Source organism: Spermophilus citellus, assembly GCF_964194105.1.
Source record: "Spermophilus citellus genome assembly, chromosome: 5".
In the NCBI taxonomy this organism is placed as follows: domain Eukaryota; kingdom Metazoa; phylum Chordata; class Mammalia; order Rodentia; family Sciuridae; genus Spermophilus; species Spermophilus citellus.
The window spans coordinates 86342779-86362235 of record NC_138186.1 but is presented as its reverse complement, the minus strand read 5'-3'; the positions used below and the strand labels follow the sequence as shown (position 1 = coordinate 86362235).

The following is a 19457-nucleotide window of genomic DNA, read 5'->3' as shown; positions in this document are numbered from 1 at the left end:
CAATACTTTTTATTTAGTGTTACTGCTCACAGAACATACACTTTATGTTTCTGCAAATTCTCTAATTTTCATTTTTTATTAAATTATTTATTTACCCTGATTTGTTATATATGATGGCAAAATGCAATTCATTTTATATTATACATATAGAGTACAATTTTTCAGGTCATGGTTGTACACAAAGTACATACATGTAATTAGGGTAATGATGCCTAACTTGTTCCACCATCTTTCTTATCCCTATGTCCTTTCCTTTCCCCTCCCTCCCCTTTGCCCTATCTAAAGTTCCTCCATTCCTCCCCTGCTCATCATCATTATGAATCAGCATCTTCATATCAAAGAAAACATTCGGCCTTTGGTTTTGGGGGATTGGCTTACTTTACTTAGCATTACATTCTCCAACTCCATCCCTTTACCTGCAAATGCCATAATTTTATTCTCTTTTAATGCTGAGTAATATTCCATTGTGTATATATACCAAAGTTTCCCTATCCATTTATCTAATGAAGGGCATCTGGGTTGGTTCCACAATTTAGCTATTGTGAATTGTGCTCCTATACACATTGATGTGGCTGTGCCCCCTTGTAGTATGCTGTTTTTAAGTCCTTTAAGGTATAGACCAAGGAGCAGAATAGCTGGGTCAAATGGTGATTCCATTCCAAGTTTTCCAAGGAATCTCCACACTGCTTTCCAGATTGGCTGCACCAATTTGCAGTCCCACCAGCAATAAATAAGTGTGCCTTTTTCCCCATATCTTCACCAACACTTATTGTTGTTTGTATTCTTAATAGATGCCATTCTGACTGGAGTGAGATGAAATCTTAGAGTAGCTTTTTTTATTTTTTTATTCTAATTTGTTATATATGGTGGCAGAATGCATTACAATTCACATTATATTCACAGAGCACAATTTTTCATCTCTCTGCTTATATACAAAGTATATTCACACCATTCCTGTCTTCTTCATATATGTACTTGGGGTAGTAATGTCCACCTCATTCCACCATCATTTTTTACCCACTTGCCCCCTCCCTCTTACTCCCTCCCCTTTTCCCTATCTACAGTTTGTCTAATATTCCCATGCTGCCCCTCCCAACCCCACTATGAATTGGCCTCCTTATATCAGAGAAAACATTCAGCATTTGGTTTTGGGGGATTGGCTTACTTCACTTAGTATTATAGTCTCCAAATTCATCCATTCACCTGCAAATGCTATGATTTTATTCTCTTTCATTGCTGAGTAATATTCCATTGTGTATATATACCACAATTTCTTTATCCATTCATCAACTGAAGGGCATCTAGGTCGGTTCCACAGTTTAGCTATTGTAAATGAATGTACTGCTATAAATGTTCATGAGGCTGTGTCCCTGTAGTATGCTGTTTTTAAGACCTTTGGGTATAGACCAAGGAGTGGGATAGCTGGGTCAAATGGTGGTTCCATTCCCAGTTTTCCAAGAAATCTCCATACTGCTTTCCATATTTTGGTGCACCATTTTGCAGTCCCACCAGCAATCTATGAGTGTGCCTTTTCCCCAACATCCTTGCCAACATTTATTGTTGTCTGCATTCTTAATAGCTGCCATTCTGACTGAGATGAAATCTTAGAGTACTTTTGATTTGCATCTAATTGCTAGAGATGTTGAACATTTTTTCATAATTTGTTGATTGATTATATATCCCCTTCTGAGAAGTGTCTGATCAGTTCTTGGCCCATTTATTGATTGGGTTATTTGTTTTTGTTTTGGGTTTTTTTTTTTGGTGTTAAGGTTTTTGAGTGCTTTATATATCCTAGAAATTATTATTCTATCTGTTGTGCTTGTGGTAAAGATTTGCTCCCATTCTATAGGCTCTCTATTCACCTCACTGATTGTTTCTTTTACTGAGAAGAAGCTTTTAGTTCGTATCCATCCCATTTATTGATTCTTGGTTTTAATTCTTGTGCTATAGGAGTCCTATTAAGGAAGTTGGGCCCTAATCTGACATGTTGGAGATTTGGGCCTACTTTTTCTTCTATTAGACACAGAGTTTCTGGTTTAATTCCTAGGTCCTTGATCCACTTTGAGTAGAGTTTTGTGCTTGGTGAGAGATAGAGGTTTAATTTCATTTTGTTCCATATAGACTTCCAGTTTTCCCAGCACCATTTGTCAAAGAGGTTATCTTTTCTCCAATGTATTTTTTTGGCACCTTGTCTAATATGAGATAACTGTAATTATGGGGGTTTGTCTCTGCATCCTCTACTCTGTACCATTGGTCTACTAGTCGATTTTGGTGCCAATACCAGGCTGTTTCTGTAACTATTGCTCTGTAGTATAATTTAAGGTTTGGAATAATAATGCCACCAGCTTCATTCTTCTTGCTAAGAATTGCTTTGACTATATTGCATCTCTTATTTTCCAGATGAATTTCATGATTGTTTTTTCTATTTCTATGAGGAATGTCATTTGGATTTTGATTGGAATTGCATTGAATCTGTATAGTGCTTTTGGTAGTATGTCATTTTGACAATATTAATTCTGCCTATCCAAGAACAAGGTAGATCTTTCCATCTTCTAAAGTCTTCTTTAATTTCTTTCTTTAGCATTCTCTAGTTTTCACTGTAAAGGTCTTTCACCTCTTTCATTAAGTTGATTCCCAAGTTTTGTTTGTTTGTTTGTTTGTTTGTTTGTTTTGAGGCACTTAAAAATGGGGTGGTTTTCCTGGTTTCTCTTTCTGAGGATTTGTCACTAATATATAAAAATGGCTTTGGCTTATGGGTGTTGATTTAATATCCTGCTACTTTGCTGAATTCATTTATAAGTTCTAGAAGATTTCTGGTGGAATTTTTTGGGTCTTCTAGGTATAGAATCATATCGTCAGCAAATAGTGATAATTTGAGTTCCATCTCCGTTTAATTTCTTTCGTCTAATTGCTCTGGCTAGAGTTTCAAGAACTATGTTAAATAGAAGTGGTGAAAGAGGGTATCCCTGTCTTTTTCAAGTTTTTTAGAGAGAATGCTTTTCAATATTTCTCCATTTAGAATGATGTTGGCCTGGGCTTAGCAATAGATAGCTTTTACAATGTTGAGATATGTTCCTGATATCCTAGTTTTTCTAATATTTTGAACATGAAGGGGTATTGTATTTTGTCAAATGCTTTTTCTGCTTCTATTGAGATGATCATATGATTTTTATCTTTGACTGTACTGTTGTGATGAATTACATTTATTGATTTCTGTATGTTGAACCAACCTTCCATTCCTGGGATGAACCCTACTTGATTGTGGTGCACTATCTTTTTGATGTTTTTTGTATTTGATTTGCCAGAATTTTATTGAGAATTTTTGCATCTATGTTCATTAGAGATAGTGGTCTGAAGTTTTCTTTCTTTGATATGTCTTTGTCTGGGTTTGGAATCAGGGTGATATTGGCCTATAGAATGTGTTTGGAAGTTTTCCCTCTTTTTCTATATCATGAAATACTTTGAGAAGTATTGGTGTTAGTTCTTCTTTAAAGGTGTTATAGAACTAAGCTGTGTATCCATCTGGTCCTGGGCTTTTCTTCATTCGTAGGCTTCTGATGGTGTCCTCTATTTCCTTGCTTGAAATTTATCTGTTTAAATTGTGTATATAATCCTGATTTAGTGTGTGCATATCATATGCATCTAGAAATTTGTCGATGCCTTCAATATTTTCTATTTTATTGGAGTACAAATTTTCAAAACAATTTCTAATTATCTTCTGTATTTCTGTAGTGTCCATTGTATTTACACAACTTTTTTTGTAGTTGTAGATAGACACAATTCCTTTATTTTTATTTATTTTTATGTGGTACTGAGGATCAAACCTAGGGCCTCACACATGCTAGGCAAGCACTCTACCACTGAGCTACAACTTCAACCCCTTACACAACTTTTACAAGATGAAGATAATACTTTTATCTTATCAATCATAAGCAACTCAAACTCAGCCCATCCAAAGTCATGATCACCTCTTCCCACCTCCCTCAGAAAAAATATTCTCCTCCCATATCCTCTCCCAGTACATGGATGGCATGACCACCAAGTCACCACAGACAGAAATCAGAGTCTCTAAGTCTCCTTCTCTATCAGGATGCTTCTGTTGGCTCTGCTTATGAAATCTACTCCCCTCATTCTGTCCCTACAGCAGAATTTTGGTTATTTATCATCTTATACAGCATACTTGATTTACCCTGCTACTGAAGATTTTAATATGCTCTGGGTCCACCCCCATCAGGGAATGCAAATAGTGATTTAGCTATGAGGTGACCTCTTGGTCCAGAGCTCTGTAAAACAATATATGTTAACCACTGCCTAGAACACTGATGAGATAAACATTTAGTGAGCAATTTAAGCTTGTTTTTAAATTCTAAATTTAACTGTGGCTTTAAAAGATCAGAAAAAATGCACCGAAAGGGTTTATAATATTCCTAGTTGGGTAGATAGCTGTAGTTTAGTAATACTGAGAAAACCAGGGCATGCATGGCCATATTTCTCTCTCTCTCTCTCTCTCTTTCTCTCTCTCTCTCTCTCTCTCTCTCTGTGTGTGTGTGTGTGTGTGTGTGTGTGTGTGTGTGTGTGTGTAATGCTGAATGTTGAACTCAGGGGCACTCTACCATTGAGCTATATCCCCAACATTTTTCTTTTGAGACAGGGTCATGCTACATTGTCCAGGATGGCCTAGAACTTGTGATCCCCTTGCCTCAGTTTCCTGCATAGCTAGGATTACAAACATGTGCCATTTTTTTCTCTTTTCTGCTTCTAGCTGTGGAAAAGAAATGCTATGAAAACGCTGGATTCTCAGAGTACTTATCTAAAATGCTCCATACATTCTCAAAGATATTTCCTGGAATAATGTAAAAAATAAAAGAAATTCCAGATATTAATCTTTCTAAGGGAGAAAAGAGGAAAGGATCAGAAATTTTAGTAACCATGAACATGTTAAGTGTGGGTTAGCTGTTATTTTACTCAAATCTAAGATAGGACAGTAATTATTTTTATCATTATGAAACATAAAATATCAAATTTAAACTACTACTCCAAATTGCTTCCTTCACTTATATATTTTATTGTAATTGCCCCCTTCATTTACATATATCATAGTAATAACAGCTATTTTATATAGTACAGATATTTAATGGTTTTATAACTAAAAGACATAATCAGCTGGGAAAAAACAGCAATCATGGCTTCAGTTAACCTTGAAAATACTGGTTCTAAAATTCTACTTTGAAACATGATAATTTGTTATATCCAAATTAACTTTCACTGATGCTATCACAAGTTAAATTTGCTTTAACAAATTTCAAAATACTGTATTATCTAAAACAGCATTTAGATTCCACTCATCATGAGGCTACTGATGAGTAAATTTTGCCTCTAAATATATTTCCACTCAAGAATACCCATATTTAGGGCTGGGGTTGTAGCACAGTGATAGAGGGCTTACCTAGCATGCATGAAGCACTGGGTTCAATCCCCAGTACCACATTAAAAAAAAAACAAAGGTATTGTGCCCATATACAACTAAAAATATTTTTTAAAAGAATACCCATATTTAAACATAAATATACTCTTTAGTCAATTTTGAAAAATATCAAGAAAGTAAAGACTTTAATATTACATATAACTGGAAGATGGCAAATAAACTCTTTTGAAATAGACTAGATTGATTCTATTACCCAGCTGTCACTACTTGGACAGATGGCAAAGACTATATGTAATTTAGTCAGAATTAAGTAAGTACAATTAGACAAATTGATAGTGATATAAAAGATTAAGACTGTCATTTGATCTAGTAAGTGTCAAGGAAGCCATGTGTTTTCTTCGTTCAAAAATAATGAAGAGCCCCATTCTTATAACAGGAGAACTACAATGGGGTAATTTATCTCTAGCCAACAAAAAATCTATGAATAGGTTATATTACAATAAAATCCCACACATGCTCAAAGAATAATTATAATTAAAACATAGGAGTTAAGCATCCAACTGAAAGATTTGGTGTAAACTCTTGAACTATTATTATTTTTTTTAATCATTAAAAGCATTACCTTTTTTTTTTTCTTGTGGTACTAGGGATTAAACCCAGGGCCTCACACAAGGGAGGCAAGTGCTCTGTCACAGAGCTACACACCCCCAACCCTGTTTGTTACTTTTTGATACTATCTTTACTAACAAAAAATCCAACAAAATACAATTCATGTTTTTTAAATACTCAAATTAGGCACTTTTAAGTCTGAAAGATATTAAATGATGCTCTGTATTCATTATTTCACTCCACAAATATTTAGCAAGTGTCCACTATGTACCAGGCCTTTTCTAAGCAGTAAGTTAGGAAGAAGAGCAGTAAGTTAGGAAGCATCTTGTCTTCGTGGAGCTCATGTTCTATTCGATTGGCTCAGATCAAGCATGCTTTTATGTTAGAAAATTTCAAGCCTAGCGAAATCAAATAGCAACTTGTAAAATAATTATCTCCACAAAAACTTAAAACATAGGTAAAATACTTACATAAATTCTGTCTTTACTATATCGAACTTTGATATTATGGAGAAGTGTAGCTTCATTTAAATACATTAGTGAACCTAGGAAATAAAATTTGTAAATCATTAGACAGTTGAAGAAAAACAAGTAAAAATAATATTATCTTTGGTGGAATGTGATGGACATTATTATCCAAAGTACATGTATGAAGACATGAATTGGTGTAAACATACTTGTATACAACCAGAGATATAAAAAATTGTGCTCTATATGTATAATATGAATTGTAATGCATTTGGCTGTCATATATAAATTTTTTTTAAAAAATCAATGAAAATAATATTATCTTAATCAGAATCACTGACTGACCCAAGTTAAAATTTAATTACTATGTTAGATTTTATTTCATCTTTTTTTTTTTTTTTTTTTTTTTGGTGTGTGTGTGTGGTGCTGGTGATTGAACCCAGGGCCTTGTGCATGTGAGGCAAGCACTCTACCGACTGAGCTATATCCCCAGCCCTAACTCCATCTTTTTAAAACTCAGAGGCTGATTTAAAGTAAATTTACTTTACATATGTGTTACATGATAATTTGTTTGTTTGTTTATTTATTTATTTATGGACCAGGGATTGAACCCAGTGGTGCTTAACTCCTGAGCCACATTCCTAACCCTTTTTATATTTTATTAGAGACAAGGTCTCACTGAGTTGCTAAGTGCCTTCACTAAGTTGCTGAGGCTGGCTTTGAACTCATGATCCTCTTGCCTCAGCCCCCCAAGCCACTGGAATTACAGTATGCACCACCAGGCCGGCTACATGATATTTTTAAATGATGAATTTCAAACTAAGGGAGTACCTCTACTAAGTAGCAATGAATGTACACAGTGATGAAGGCTGATTAAAAAGCCAAGTAAAATTCAAGAGAAAACAATCACCCTCTAAAGAGCCCTGATTTTAATGCACTTTTTGACACAACAACATGAGACACTAATCCATTCTGATGCTCAGAATCTCACAGATAAAATATAAAAGATGAACTTTTAGACTGGTAAGGGCTCATCAGATCATTCTGTCAGTCCTTATAACTGGCATGATGAAATATAAGTCCTAGAGAAATTATGTAAGTCATAACCCAGAATATGAAGCTAATCAGGATAAAATTAGGATATCCTTTTTTCCTGAGGAGTTTCCTTAGAATGGAATAGCAGCTTTCCTTCAAATTGAAGGATTTGGAGAGGGTTAGACTGCAAAGGTATATATATATCTGGTATGGTTACTTGGTCATCTTTCTTTCTTTCAACTCCTCTTCCACTTTCATCTTCCAGAAGTCTAGCTTACACGTTTCATGTTTCTTCATTCAAAGTTCTCCACTGAACCACCATCTCTCATTTTTCTCTGAAATAACCTGGTCATAGGATATCATCTGCTTACTCTAAGTAAAAATTTCTAATCCTATAGTGTACCTTCCCTGGAAAGTTAATCCTATAAACTTGTACTGACGTATGAATGAATGATTGCTAGCTCTCCTCTCTATCACCTGCCATACTCACCATCTTTCTTCTCAGGGATATCTGTTCGTTAAACCAAATAAATCCCCAATAGGTACCAAAGACAGTGAGAATTTGGACAGAAGAACCTTCTTAAATCACACTAGTCAGGCTATTCCATTTTCATGAAACATGGAGAGGAAAATATTTGCAACTCTCAGTTTGACAGAGTGAGAAATTCAAAGTCCCTACCACTTTTTACACCTCCCTGAAGGTGTGACCTAGAGATATTCTTAAGGGTCCCAGAAATAGCTTCCTGAACCACCTGATTCCTTCTTACTTTCTTTTAGGAGTTAACCTTTGAGTTACTTGGTTTGGTTATTTATATGAAATCTTGTATGTGAACTATTCACTTCTTATGCCTAATTATCACAGATGTAACCATATTAAAAAGAATATTAAAATTTTAACCAATATTAAAAATAAGATATGATAAAAGTATAAACAATTTCTTTCTTCATAAATATTTTGGTAGGGGTGGGGAGGAGACACCCCTACTGACTCAACTTCCAAAGTATATAATATCAAAAATTTCTAATGAAGAATAGTTACAACTTCATTATTAAATTTAGAGATATGACTAGAGAATTATGAGCATTTGAGATCCTGCTTATTCAATATAGCTCTAGTTCACTGAAAGAAAAAAATAGGAAGTCACAAACAATTTCAACACAATTGAAGTCAATCCAATTCTAGATTTATATTATTGTAGGGGTCATTCCATGACTGAAAAAGAGACTGAATAAAGTAATTTTGGGGATTATTTCCAAATGTATACTCTATACTTAATTATTCTCAACACCTGACAGTTCACATTCATGAAGAATATTATATGTCATGTAAGTAATAGTAGCTTAAAATCAGCATGAAAATATGCTATTATTTTCTTTATGATTACTGACTTCACATCCCTGAATTATTTTCCTATTCTGGTATTAATGCCCAAAAATCAAATAAAAAATGCAAAACAAATATACTAATCCCTACATATAAAACTCTTTACATAGAAAACTTAGGGCTAAAAATAGATAATTAATTTTGTTAAACTGTTGGGGCACTATCAAAAGACAATATATACTTCTGTTTTAATCAAATGCTTATCACAGTTCAGAATAGACATCAACATTTATAATTACATTATCACTATGATATATTAAAAAGGAAAGGATTTTTGATATATGCATTTGAGACTCTAAGAAAATATCAATGTCATTTGGAAAGGATAGCAGTATGGTGTCAAGGCACGATAAAAGAACTAAGTGGAGGAAGCACTTCAGCTGGAAAACCTACACTCAACAACCTAAGCTGCATTAATGACAGTGCTTCAGAAAAAGAACTTTGAATAGGCTACTGTACCATGAGAACATTTAGCATCCACATCGTGCAGGGGCAAGAGGCAGCAAATCCATACTAAGGTCAGGGAAATTTAAAAGCAGGTCAAGTATATCAAGGTGAAGTAAAAAATGGAAGAATATTTTAAGAAATGGATTTTAAAGCTGGGCACAATGGTGCACAGCTATAATCACAGATACTCAGAAGGCTGTGGCAGGAGGATCACAAATCTAAGGCTAGCTTCAGTAACAAGACTCTGTCTCACCATTGTCTATCTGAAAATGTGTGCTTCCTCTCTTATTTTCATTCACTTTATTAAAATATGACTGTTTTGTGTGTAACATAAAAAAGACTGCCTCAAAATAAAAATTAAAAAAGGACTGGGGTACATCATTTATAACCAGAAGAATGAGAAATTATACTCCATTATATATAATGTATCAAAGTGCATTCTACTGTCATGAAAAACTAATTAAAACAAATTTGTAAAATTATTTTTTAAAGGACTAGGGATGTAGCTCAGTAGTACAGTGTTACTGAGCTCAATCCCTAGTATTGAAAGAAAGAAGGAAAAAGAATTAAAATATTCAAATTCATATGATATGATATATGATCTGTGTAACTCTACATCATGCAGAATCAGATGAATGAAAAATTTTACTCCATTTATGTATGATGTGTCAAAATACATGGTACTAACATGTGTAACTAATTAGGACAAATTAAAAAATAAAATATTCAAATTCATTGATTTAAATGAAAAAAAAATAATATATGAAAAGGATTAATTCCTAGTTCTACATACCCTAACAAATTTTAACAGATATAAATTTTCTCTTATTTTAGATATGGTAGGTATTCCTGCTTTCACTTTCACTTTATTGTTCAAAAATGCATATCTCATGAGATATACTCTCCAGAAACTTTGGAAAGGAAAGGAACTGCACATTTTTTCCTTGACCTTTGTACCTAATAACAGTTATCATTTAATGAGTCTGTCAGAGGTCAGATACTAGATACTATGGCAAGCATTTAAAGTATGTAATCTCTAAACAAGCAACATATAATTATCACTCCCATTTTATAGATGAGAATCTCAAAAAGAGTGAGTTGCCATGGGCACATAAGCTTCATGACTGCATAGTCAGAATCAGAATTCAGCCCTGCCTGACCCCATTGCCCAAGGTTCTTCTAATACTACCACTATCCAAGGCTAGCACTATTTATATATGGGGTACTACCTCTATTTACAGTTCTCACTCAATAGTGAACTACAATGACCATCAGTAAGAACAAGTCTATTCATTTATCATTTTTTCTTAAAATAGAGTTTTTAATGTCAGGTAACATTAAGGAAACCCATGATAAGTGAATATGATCCCTAAGTACTGTCCGCACTGATGCAGTTTGCTTATGGAATGTCCCCCAAAGACTTTTATATTAATGGCTTAGTGCTCTGCTTGGTATTACCAGAAGATGGTAAAACTTTAAGAAGTGGGGCCTAGTGGAAGGTCTTAGGTCACTGGAGATGCGCCCTCAAAGCAGGCAACAGGCCCTTCCTTGGTCTCTTTGCTTCCTGGCTGTTATGAGGTGAGCAAATTCTTCCACCACATGCTCCAATCATGATGTGCCTCCTCACCAAAGGCCCAAAAGCAATGAGGCCAACCATGAACTGAAACCTCCAAAACTGTTAACCAAAATAAATCTTTTCTCTTAAGTTGATTGCTCAGGTATTTTGTTAAAAAGAAAGCTAACATATACCCTTTCTCAAAAAATTAAAATATGATTACTTCTTAATGTTGAAAATGTAAGAATAAAGGTCATCTTGTTGAAGTATTTATCACTGGATAAAGGTCATCACCAAACATGTTCAAGTATTTATAAGTTAAATTAATTTTTGTTTTAATATAATTTTCTGAAGTAAATTTTTCTGTAAGTAGTTATTATATATTTTTTAATGTTGCTTTGCTTCAAGGAGTGATATTAATGATTCCCACTGACTCAACTTCCAAATTACTAAACCACTATAAAGATCACCTGACTCTAGATAAATTTCAATGACTTTTAAGATTTAACAAAACACCTTTAGTTCCAGCTTCAGAGTAAATTATTACCATTCCTTACATTTGCACAACTGAAATAACACTAAAAAGACACTCAAGAGACTCTTTCACCAAGTGTTCATCTGCAGCAACAATGAATTTAGGACTTCAGAGCTCCTCTATTCAGATGAACCTTCAAATGAAAAAGCTACATTTTTTTTCCTAAACCAGTAGTTTACTAGTAACATAACCACTCATTTATTTCATGGAAGAATACTTTCTGTTTCTGTGTTAACATTAATTTTTAACTTCATACTTACAATTATCTTCCACATCTTTTTTACTGTCCTCTTCTGCAGGGAACACTTGGTTTATGAGAGCCAAAAATGTCTAACAAGCAAAACAAAAGCTCATTAAACTTGAGGCTGATTCATAGTAAGAAAAGTAAAGGAGTTTAACTGGTTGCATATATTGTAATGGCAAACAATATGTTCTTTATTAAAATATAATGCAGCTACTATTTAACAAGGCATTAACCCCAAAATAGGATAATGACTGCTTAAAAATATTATTCATTATTACTATGGGATGAGAACCAATAATGGAAACCAGTAAGTAAGCATCACAAGCTCTTACACTCAGAGTGGGACAAAACAACAAGTACATTAACATTAAATGTAACAGACATGCTATTTAACATCTTCAAAAATAAAAAAATTTATGTTTAAACTTACAATTCTTATGTAGGAATATGTAGGAATTTTAATGTTTTAAAAAGGAAAAGGTAACATTCAATAAGATGTGACAAAATAAACTATTATTTAATTAATATTATTTGAGTAAAACATATTTGACACAGAGTCCTATATAAAAATACATCAGAAACATAAATAGTCCCCAAAAATATTTAGACCATAAAATTACAAATATCCATAAATAAACCTGCATTTATTTATCACTTAAATGCTATGGTAGACACAGCATAATTAAGATAACATCTTGTAAGAGAGAACAAATGATCTCAAATTACATCTAAAGAGAATTGTTTTAAATATATTTATTTATTTATTTTTATGTGGTGCTGAGGGTCGAACCCAGTACTTCACACATGCAAGGCAAGTACTCTATCACTGAGCCACAACCCCAGCCCATGAATTAAATTTTAAACCAGGATATTCTAACAGTTATTTATAAATTTATGTCTCTGAACAACTACAATTATTCTTGGGGTTGAAGTTTCCAACCACATCAAATAAAACTTTAAAGGAAAATGGTACAATTATTTTAAAATAATATTTTAGTAATAGAGTATGTATTTTAAGGTCAAATAATATTTTAGTAATAGTGTACTTCAAGGTAGAATTCGATCCCAAGCACCAAAAAATAATCATCATATTTGTAGATCTGTATGTGTGCTTGTGTATATTGTACTAGACAAGGGTATCACTGTAGTTTATGGAGTAAAATCCAAGCTTCAAGGACTATTTCAATTCAAAGTCATGTCTAACTCAGAAAATTGTTATATGCTCTAAAAATTCTAGAAGTTAATTATTTAAAAACTAGTACACATATTCTCAATGCTATAAATGTGGAAAATTTTGGAAGAATGACATAATTATTCTACAATGTGAATTAAATAATATATAATGTGAATTAAGTATAAGAATGGCAATAAAAAAACAACTCTAATATATAGCCAATTCTATAGAAAAACACATTCAGAAATAACTGCTGGTGTCACAGAACTAAGGGCTCACTTGTTACAGCCATGGCAACAAGGGCAAGAACTCTCCATACTCCAGGGTTAAGTTCTATCCTGGCAGTAGTTATGCCAAATAAAAAAGATTCCAGGAAGTTACAAGAGGGGGCATGGAAACCTGAGGGGAGTGGGGAAACATAGTTACAAGAACATTAAGGGCAGGTAAAATGAGTCCTGAAAGGTGGTTTTTCTCCCTCCTTCTTCATCCTCCAAATTATCAACCAGCCCCCAATTTTCTTCTCTTCTGTGAGGAAAAAAAAAAATTTTTTCTCTATCAATTTAATTGCTTTCTCTTAAAAGGAGGAGGTTTTCTTTTCCTAGTAAAAGATTATGTAACAAGTACACATTGATCATTCAGCATTAAACACCAACCACACAGCAATCCGGTGCATCAAGCTCCAATGACAGAAGAGAAGAATAAAATAACTCCTGTACTTGACAATACAGAGTGGAGAGGGGGAGACCAATGGAAACTATTCTTTTTAATCAAAATTACAGGAGCACTAAAAAGTTATACCAATCCTCAAAGGAAAAAAGCAATCAATAGTTAATTCTATTTCATGGGAGGGAAAGATTGCATATATGTGGAAAGTTTTTATGGAGAAGCTGACCTCAATTAGAGTCCTGAAAAACAAATAAGCATTTGCTAAGCATGTAGTTATAAAGAGTGGCATTTCAGGCAAAAAGAAAACCATGAGTAATGAAATAAAGCACCCAATACCACCTGGTTTGTTGTGAGGACTTGATAAACACCTGCAGAAGGAAAGGGCAGAAGAGAAGGAGAAACACACACACAAGAGTAAGGCAAGAGTACGGAGAGAAAACTGCTGTTGACAAAATATAAGACCAATAAAGAGGACAGGGAAAAGAAAATATTTAGGACTTTGGCTTGAAGGCCAGTCTGCTGTAAATATGGAACATGAATTCAATTTAAGGTGTTAGGATACCATTTTTAGCAGAAAAATGCATAGCATGTGCCAAGGAGGTTTCATTTGATTAACACTTTTTTTTTAATGAAAACATTCACACAAAAACACACATACTACACATACCCGTTAACATATTAAGATCTATTTCTTATAAATTCAAACACACACAATATACATACCTAATGCAATGTAAAATCTATTTCTTACTATGAGTCACAAATGAAAAACTTGAAAACCATTGCTATTATCCAAACTGTGTTCCCCATGAGAGCTGACCCTCTCCCTCCTCTATGCCTCCACTGCACTAGCACACAGTAGACTGGACTGGTTCATTGCTTCATGCAATTAATTTCTAATAACATTTATGTAAGTAAAAGATTACTTCTCCTATAGATATCTTAAAGCATTTGTATTCCACTTAATGATTTACTAAGACCTTAATTACACAAGGGGAAAATGAAGACTAAAAGTAATCTCTAAGAATTTGTTAATGCTAAAAAAAATTATGTGGAAAAAAAACTTTAGTTTATAGAATTATCTACATATCTCTAAAATTTACATGTCTTAATAATTTAAACCATGTCTTTATTGGTTCTACATATGTATCTCATTAATACTAATAATGCACAGTTTAAAGCACATTAAAATATTTAAAATATAAAAAAGCATGTGCCCATAAATAAAGTTTCTACTGTACTTTGAACTGAATTATTTTGACACCTGCAGATGTAACAATATGTATTACCAGAACATACATAATAAATACTTTTCTTTCTGATTTACTGTTTATAAAATGTTAAAAAGTAAAAGCTTTCAAATATACAAAATAATTGAGCCATTAAAATTTTTTTCATTTTGTAAATGTACTACATTGTAAGTAAAAATAGGTGCCTGTTAATAAGAGAAAAAATTAGAAACACTTTGCCTTTCCTTCCCTCAAGGTATCTTTAATTGGCCTCCTCTAACATGGCAACATTATGTATTATGCATTTTGGTTCCTGGGTTGTTTACAGTAACAGAATAGTTTTCTCTCTGAAAAGACCTCATGAGAGATCCACCTTGTTTTTCTAAAGTTCCCAGAAGGATGGCAGTTATATGGCATTAGTTAACTGTGTATCAGTAGAATATAAATTATTCATGAACATTTGCAGAGTCTAAAGTAAACAGAGACGACATCCAGAAGAAATGTTTAACAAGAATATTTGTTAAATTGAAAACTGTGAAGCTCTTCCACAAAAACAGACCCTACTAGTACTCATGAAGACTGCAAGACAGATTATTTACAATGAATACCTTCTCTATGAGCAATCCCAACTCTTGGTCACTGTTTTCCCACACTTCTATTCAGTAATATTATCTAGCCCATGCCTAAGCATAAAAGCAAACAGGGGCTGGAGTTGTGGCTCAGTGGAAGAGTGCTTGCCTAGCATGTGTGAGGCCCTGGGTTCGATTCTCAGCACCACATGTAAATAAATAAAATAAAGGTCTATCAACAACTAAAAAATATTTTTTAAAAAAAGCAAACAGCATGTGCACAGAGCTAAAGCATATTTTTAGGCTATCATTATCACAAAAATAAGAATAGATGGACAGATTTAAGACTAAAGTATTTACTTTGTAGAAATATATTCAAATACCATGCCAATAAGTTCAAAAGAAGCCTTTTAAAAAGATTTATATAGGGATGGGGATGTGGCTCAGTAGTAGAATGCTTGCTTAACATGCACAGGGTGCTGGGTTCCATCCCCAGCACCACAATAAATAAATAAACAGACAGACAGACAAACATATAGCCACATGCCTATAATCCCAGCAACTAGAGAGGCTAAAATAGGAGACTCTCAAGTTCAAAGCCAGCCCCAGAAACTTAAAGAGGCCCTAAATAAAAAATAAAGGACTAAGAATATGGCTCAGTGGTTAAGCTTCCCTGAGTTCAATTCCTAGTACAAAAAAAGACTTATAAAAAAGGCTAGCACAAAAAGCAAAAAATTAATAACATAACTCAATTTGCATTCATTTTTTACTTTATAACATGCTGAATACATCACATAGAGACTAATAACTTTAGTAATATGGTATAAGAAATAAAATGTTATTGTTTCTATTTTATCACATAGCTATTTAAGAATGTGATTACAAAAGGCTCATTACATTTTTGTCTAATTTTGTCACAGGACAACATTTTCTCCTAGGAATATTTCTGATTTCCTTTCCCTTTCACTTTTACTATGCCAAGAATATTTAGTTCATTAAGAAATACACTATCTCTTTTGAAAAAAATAGCTATTTTTTTAAAAAATCACATTTTGAAATCTTTCTGAGAAACTCACCTTGCCTTTTTGGTTCAGGGGTTCAATAGTTAAGCTGTCAGGGCCAATATCCACAATATTGCCCATCTGAAATCCATCTGTAGGGTGTGGTGCCCAAACGGGCTTTCCATCCTCCATTTTTGAAGGGGCTTATCCACTATCTCCTGTCTCAAAAGAACAAATAAGGCAACATTAATAGTTTTAGAAACATAAAACAAATAACATCTATTTTTAAAGTTTACATGTAAATCGTGACTCGCAGAAATATTCCAGACAACTTTCACCTTCTACCCATCTTCCTGTTTTCTGCCTGCTTTAGCCATCCCTAGGTAAAGCCAGGCAGAGGCTGCCTGCTACTGCCTGCCTCCAACTGTGCCTGCAGTAGAGTACCACATTTTGACCAGTACAGAAACAGGAAAAGGTCATAGGTTTTACCTATGGTCCCAACATAATTTATAATAACATTCCCTTTTACTACCTAAATATTCTCATTTGCACAACATAAGTAGTCATCAGAGGAATATATATTATGGTGTAGAGTTAGCTGGAAGTTGAAAAAGAATTAATTTTGGGTCTGAAGGGATAAAAAGAGAGACTACTTCCTCGGGGCTTTCCTAACCTCTGAGATTGCAGGTATGTGCTCTGTACACTCATCATCATAGAAGTACTCAGCACACTGATTTTGTTGTAATTTTCTTCTCTTTTCTTTTAACTGAGATAAGACTTACACTCAGTGAAATGTACAAATCTAAGTATACATGTTGATGAGTTTAGACAAATGTATATACCCCATTTGACAAATGCCTTAGTCAATATATACGACATTTCCATCACCTCAGAAAGTTGTCTCATAACTCCATTTGGTCAATCCCTGTCTCCATAGACATCCCTATTGTTGTTACCATTTTGGCCTGTTCTTGAACTTCAAATGAATGAAATCATACAATATGTATTCTTTTGTGTCTGGCTCCCTTCATTTAACAAAATGTTTTGATATTCAACATATTCAACCACATTGTGATGACTAGTCCACTGAATGACTGTCCCACAATTACCTGTTATCCTTTTGATAAACACTTCAACTGTTTCTAGTTTTTGCCTAGTGTGAATTTCAATTGCATTTTTTAATTATTCCTATAAGGCTTCTTTCATACTTGGCATTCTGTTTTCAGCATCTCAGTAAGAATTAATTTTTTCACTATGCATCATAATGTTCCTCTTGTGTGATGTTCTCAAATCTGGGATCCTAATGTGGATACTCTCAGATGTAGCCTCTCATGAGAGTCAAGGACGTTTAACAAACAGTTCAGTCAAAAAATCATTATTAACATGTTTGCAATGTGCTTATTGATTAATATTTTCAATTCAGTGGCTACAGCATGAGCTGTTTTCCCCATTCAGCAAATGCTATTAGATTAGCATGTAAATCTGAGTTAACAGATAAAGATTCTCCAAAGACATGAATCAACAACATCACTTCAGACTTTTATCACAATAGATGTGTAGGTTCTCCCTATAAACTTATGTAGTCCCATGGCTTTAAATACCATTTATATGTGAGTGATGCCCAAATTTATTTAATCAGTTCAGACCTCTGCTAAATCCCCAGGTATCTACTTGCTTTTTGGGCACCTCCTCATGAATTTATCTAACAGATATATATAATGTTATTATTACTCTGGTCTACCACCTCAGCTTATTCTCTCACATATCAGTAAATGTAGGAATAATACTCAGCTCAAATCAAGCCTGGAGTCATCCTCAATTCCCCTAACTCCTTCTAAATTTTTACCGTCCTCTATTCAAAGTGCTCTACTACTGAACCACATCCCCACCACTTACCACGCCCTATCATGTCAGCTTTCTCTCCAATAGGCATTTCAAATCTACCCACTTCTCTGCAAATCCTCTGCTACCCTAGTTAAAACTAGGGTATACCAAGACTTCTAGAATGCCACCTGCTTCTACTCTCGCCACTCTACAAACAGATCACTGGTAATCTTACTGAAAGGTAAATCTTCATCCGGTCATTCTTGTTTCATCAAGACATAGATTATTCCTCTGTATGCTCCTATGGCCCAGCACACACAAGCCCCAAAGTCACCAGTGAGTGAATTAACTATTCACAGAGTTTCAGAAAAAGTAAAAGTAAAACAAGACAGTTGATTAGAAAGATTTGAATGCTCTTAAAATCTAGACTTGAAATAGCTCCACCACTCTCTGACTGGCTCTTAAACAAGTTATTTAACCTCTCTGATCATTATCTTTATCCTTGTCCATATGGTGGGATAATATCACTTACCTTACAGAATTGCTGTAAGGATTAAATGACATAAAACTGAGATCACCATTCTAATGGCACTCAATAGATGCTAGCCACATCTCTTTCCCTTCCCTCCTTCATATCCTACGTTTGAAGCCACTCATCAATTTTAAGGATTCTATGGTAGTTCTAAACACAAAGGAAAACTATAGAAGAGTCATCAATGATCATTTGGGAATAACTCTCTGAAAATAAAATCTTAAAAAATTAAAAATCAAAACTAAAGTCCAAAAAAGGAATGGCAAATTTCCTTGAACTATTCAAATTGCTTTCCCATTTCTAATATAAGGAAGACTAGGTGAAAGTTGAAAAAAAACACATCTCCTGACACTAACCACATATGCCATTCACATTTCTGTGCAAAACCTCCAACCCCCTTCCTTGCCAGAAGTTGTTTAGAGGTTATTCTCTAGAAAAGATGAAGGCCTCTGGGATGATAATTACCAGCAACAATGAAGAGTGTGCATACAAAAACTGGTGCACTACTCCAGTCCATTCCAGGTCTGCATAGCCTACTTGTAGCAAATATCCTCCTAAGTTAGACAGAATCCACTAACTTAGATATAAATTCCTTTTTCCTACACTTGAATTATGCACCCCCCTCATTTCATATGTTGAAGCCTCAACCCTAATTGTGATTCAGGGTGATATTTAGAGATAAGGCTTTTATGTAGTAATTATGGTAAAAAGAAGTCTTAAGGTAATCAGAGAGGAATGGTGGTTTTACAAAAACAGAGAAA

General features: G+C 33.9%; 1 protein-coding gene across 10 annotated transcripts in view; it reads right to left on the bottom strand.

Moving 5' to 3' along the window:
* MYO6 (myosin VI) overlaps positions 1 to 19457 on the bottom strand; it is a 156508-nt gene that overhangs the window by 87297 nt on the left and 49754 nt on the right. For 8 of the 10 annotated variants that reach the window (XR_014021960.1, XR_014021961.1, XM_081294320.1 and 5 more), the window contains 3 exons: positions 16416 to 16558; positions 11718 to 11787; positions 6505 to 6578 (listed from right to left, as the gene is read on the bottom strand). Coding sequence is in view for 8 of the 10 variants with exons in the window: in XM_081294320.1 (XP_081150446.1) it covers positions 6505 to 6578; positions 11718 to 11787; positions 16416 to 16532 (261 nt within the window). In the remaining 2 variants the exon portion in view is untranslated. Of the gene's footprint in view, positions 1 to 6504; positions 6579 to 11717; positions 11788 to 16415; positions 16563 to 19457 lie in introns of all 10 variants that reach the window. The other 2 variants (XM_081294322.1, XM_081294321.1) reach the window with 1 other exon arrangement.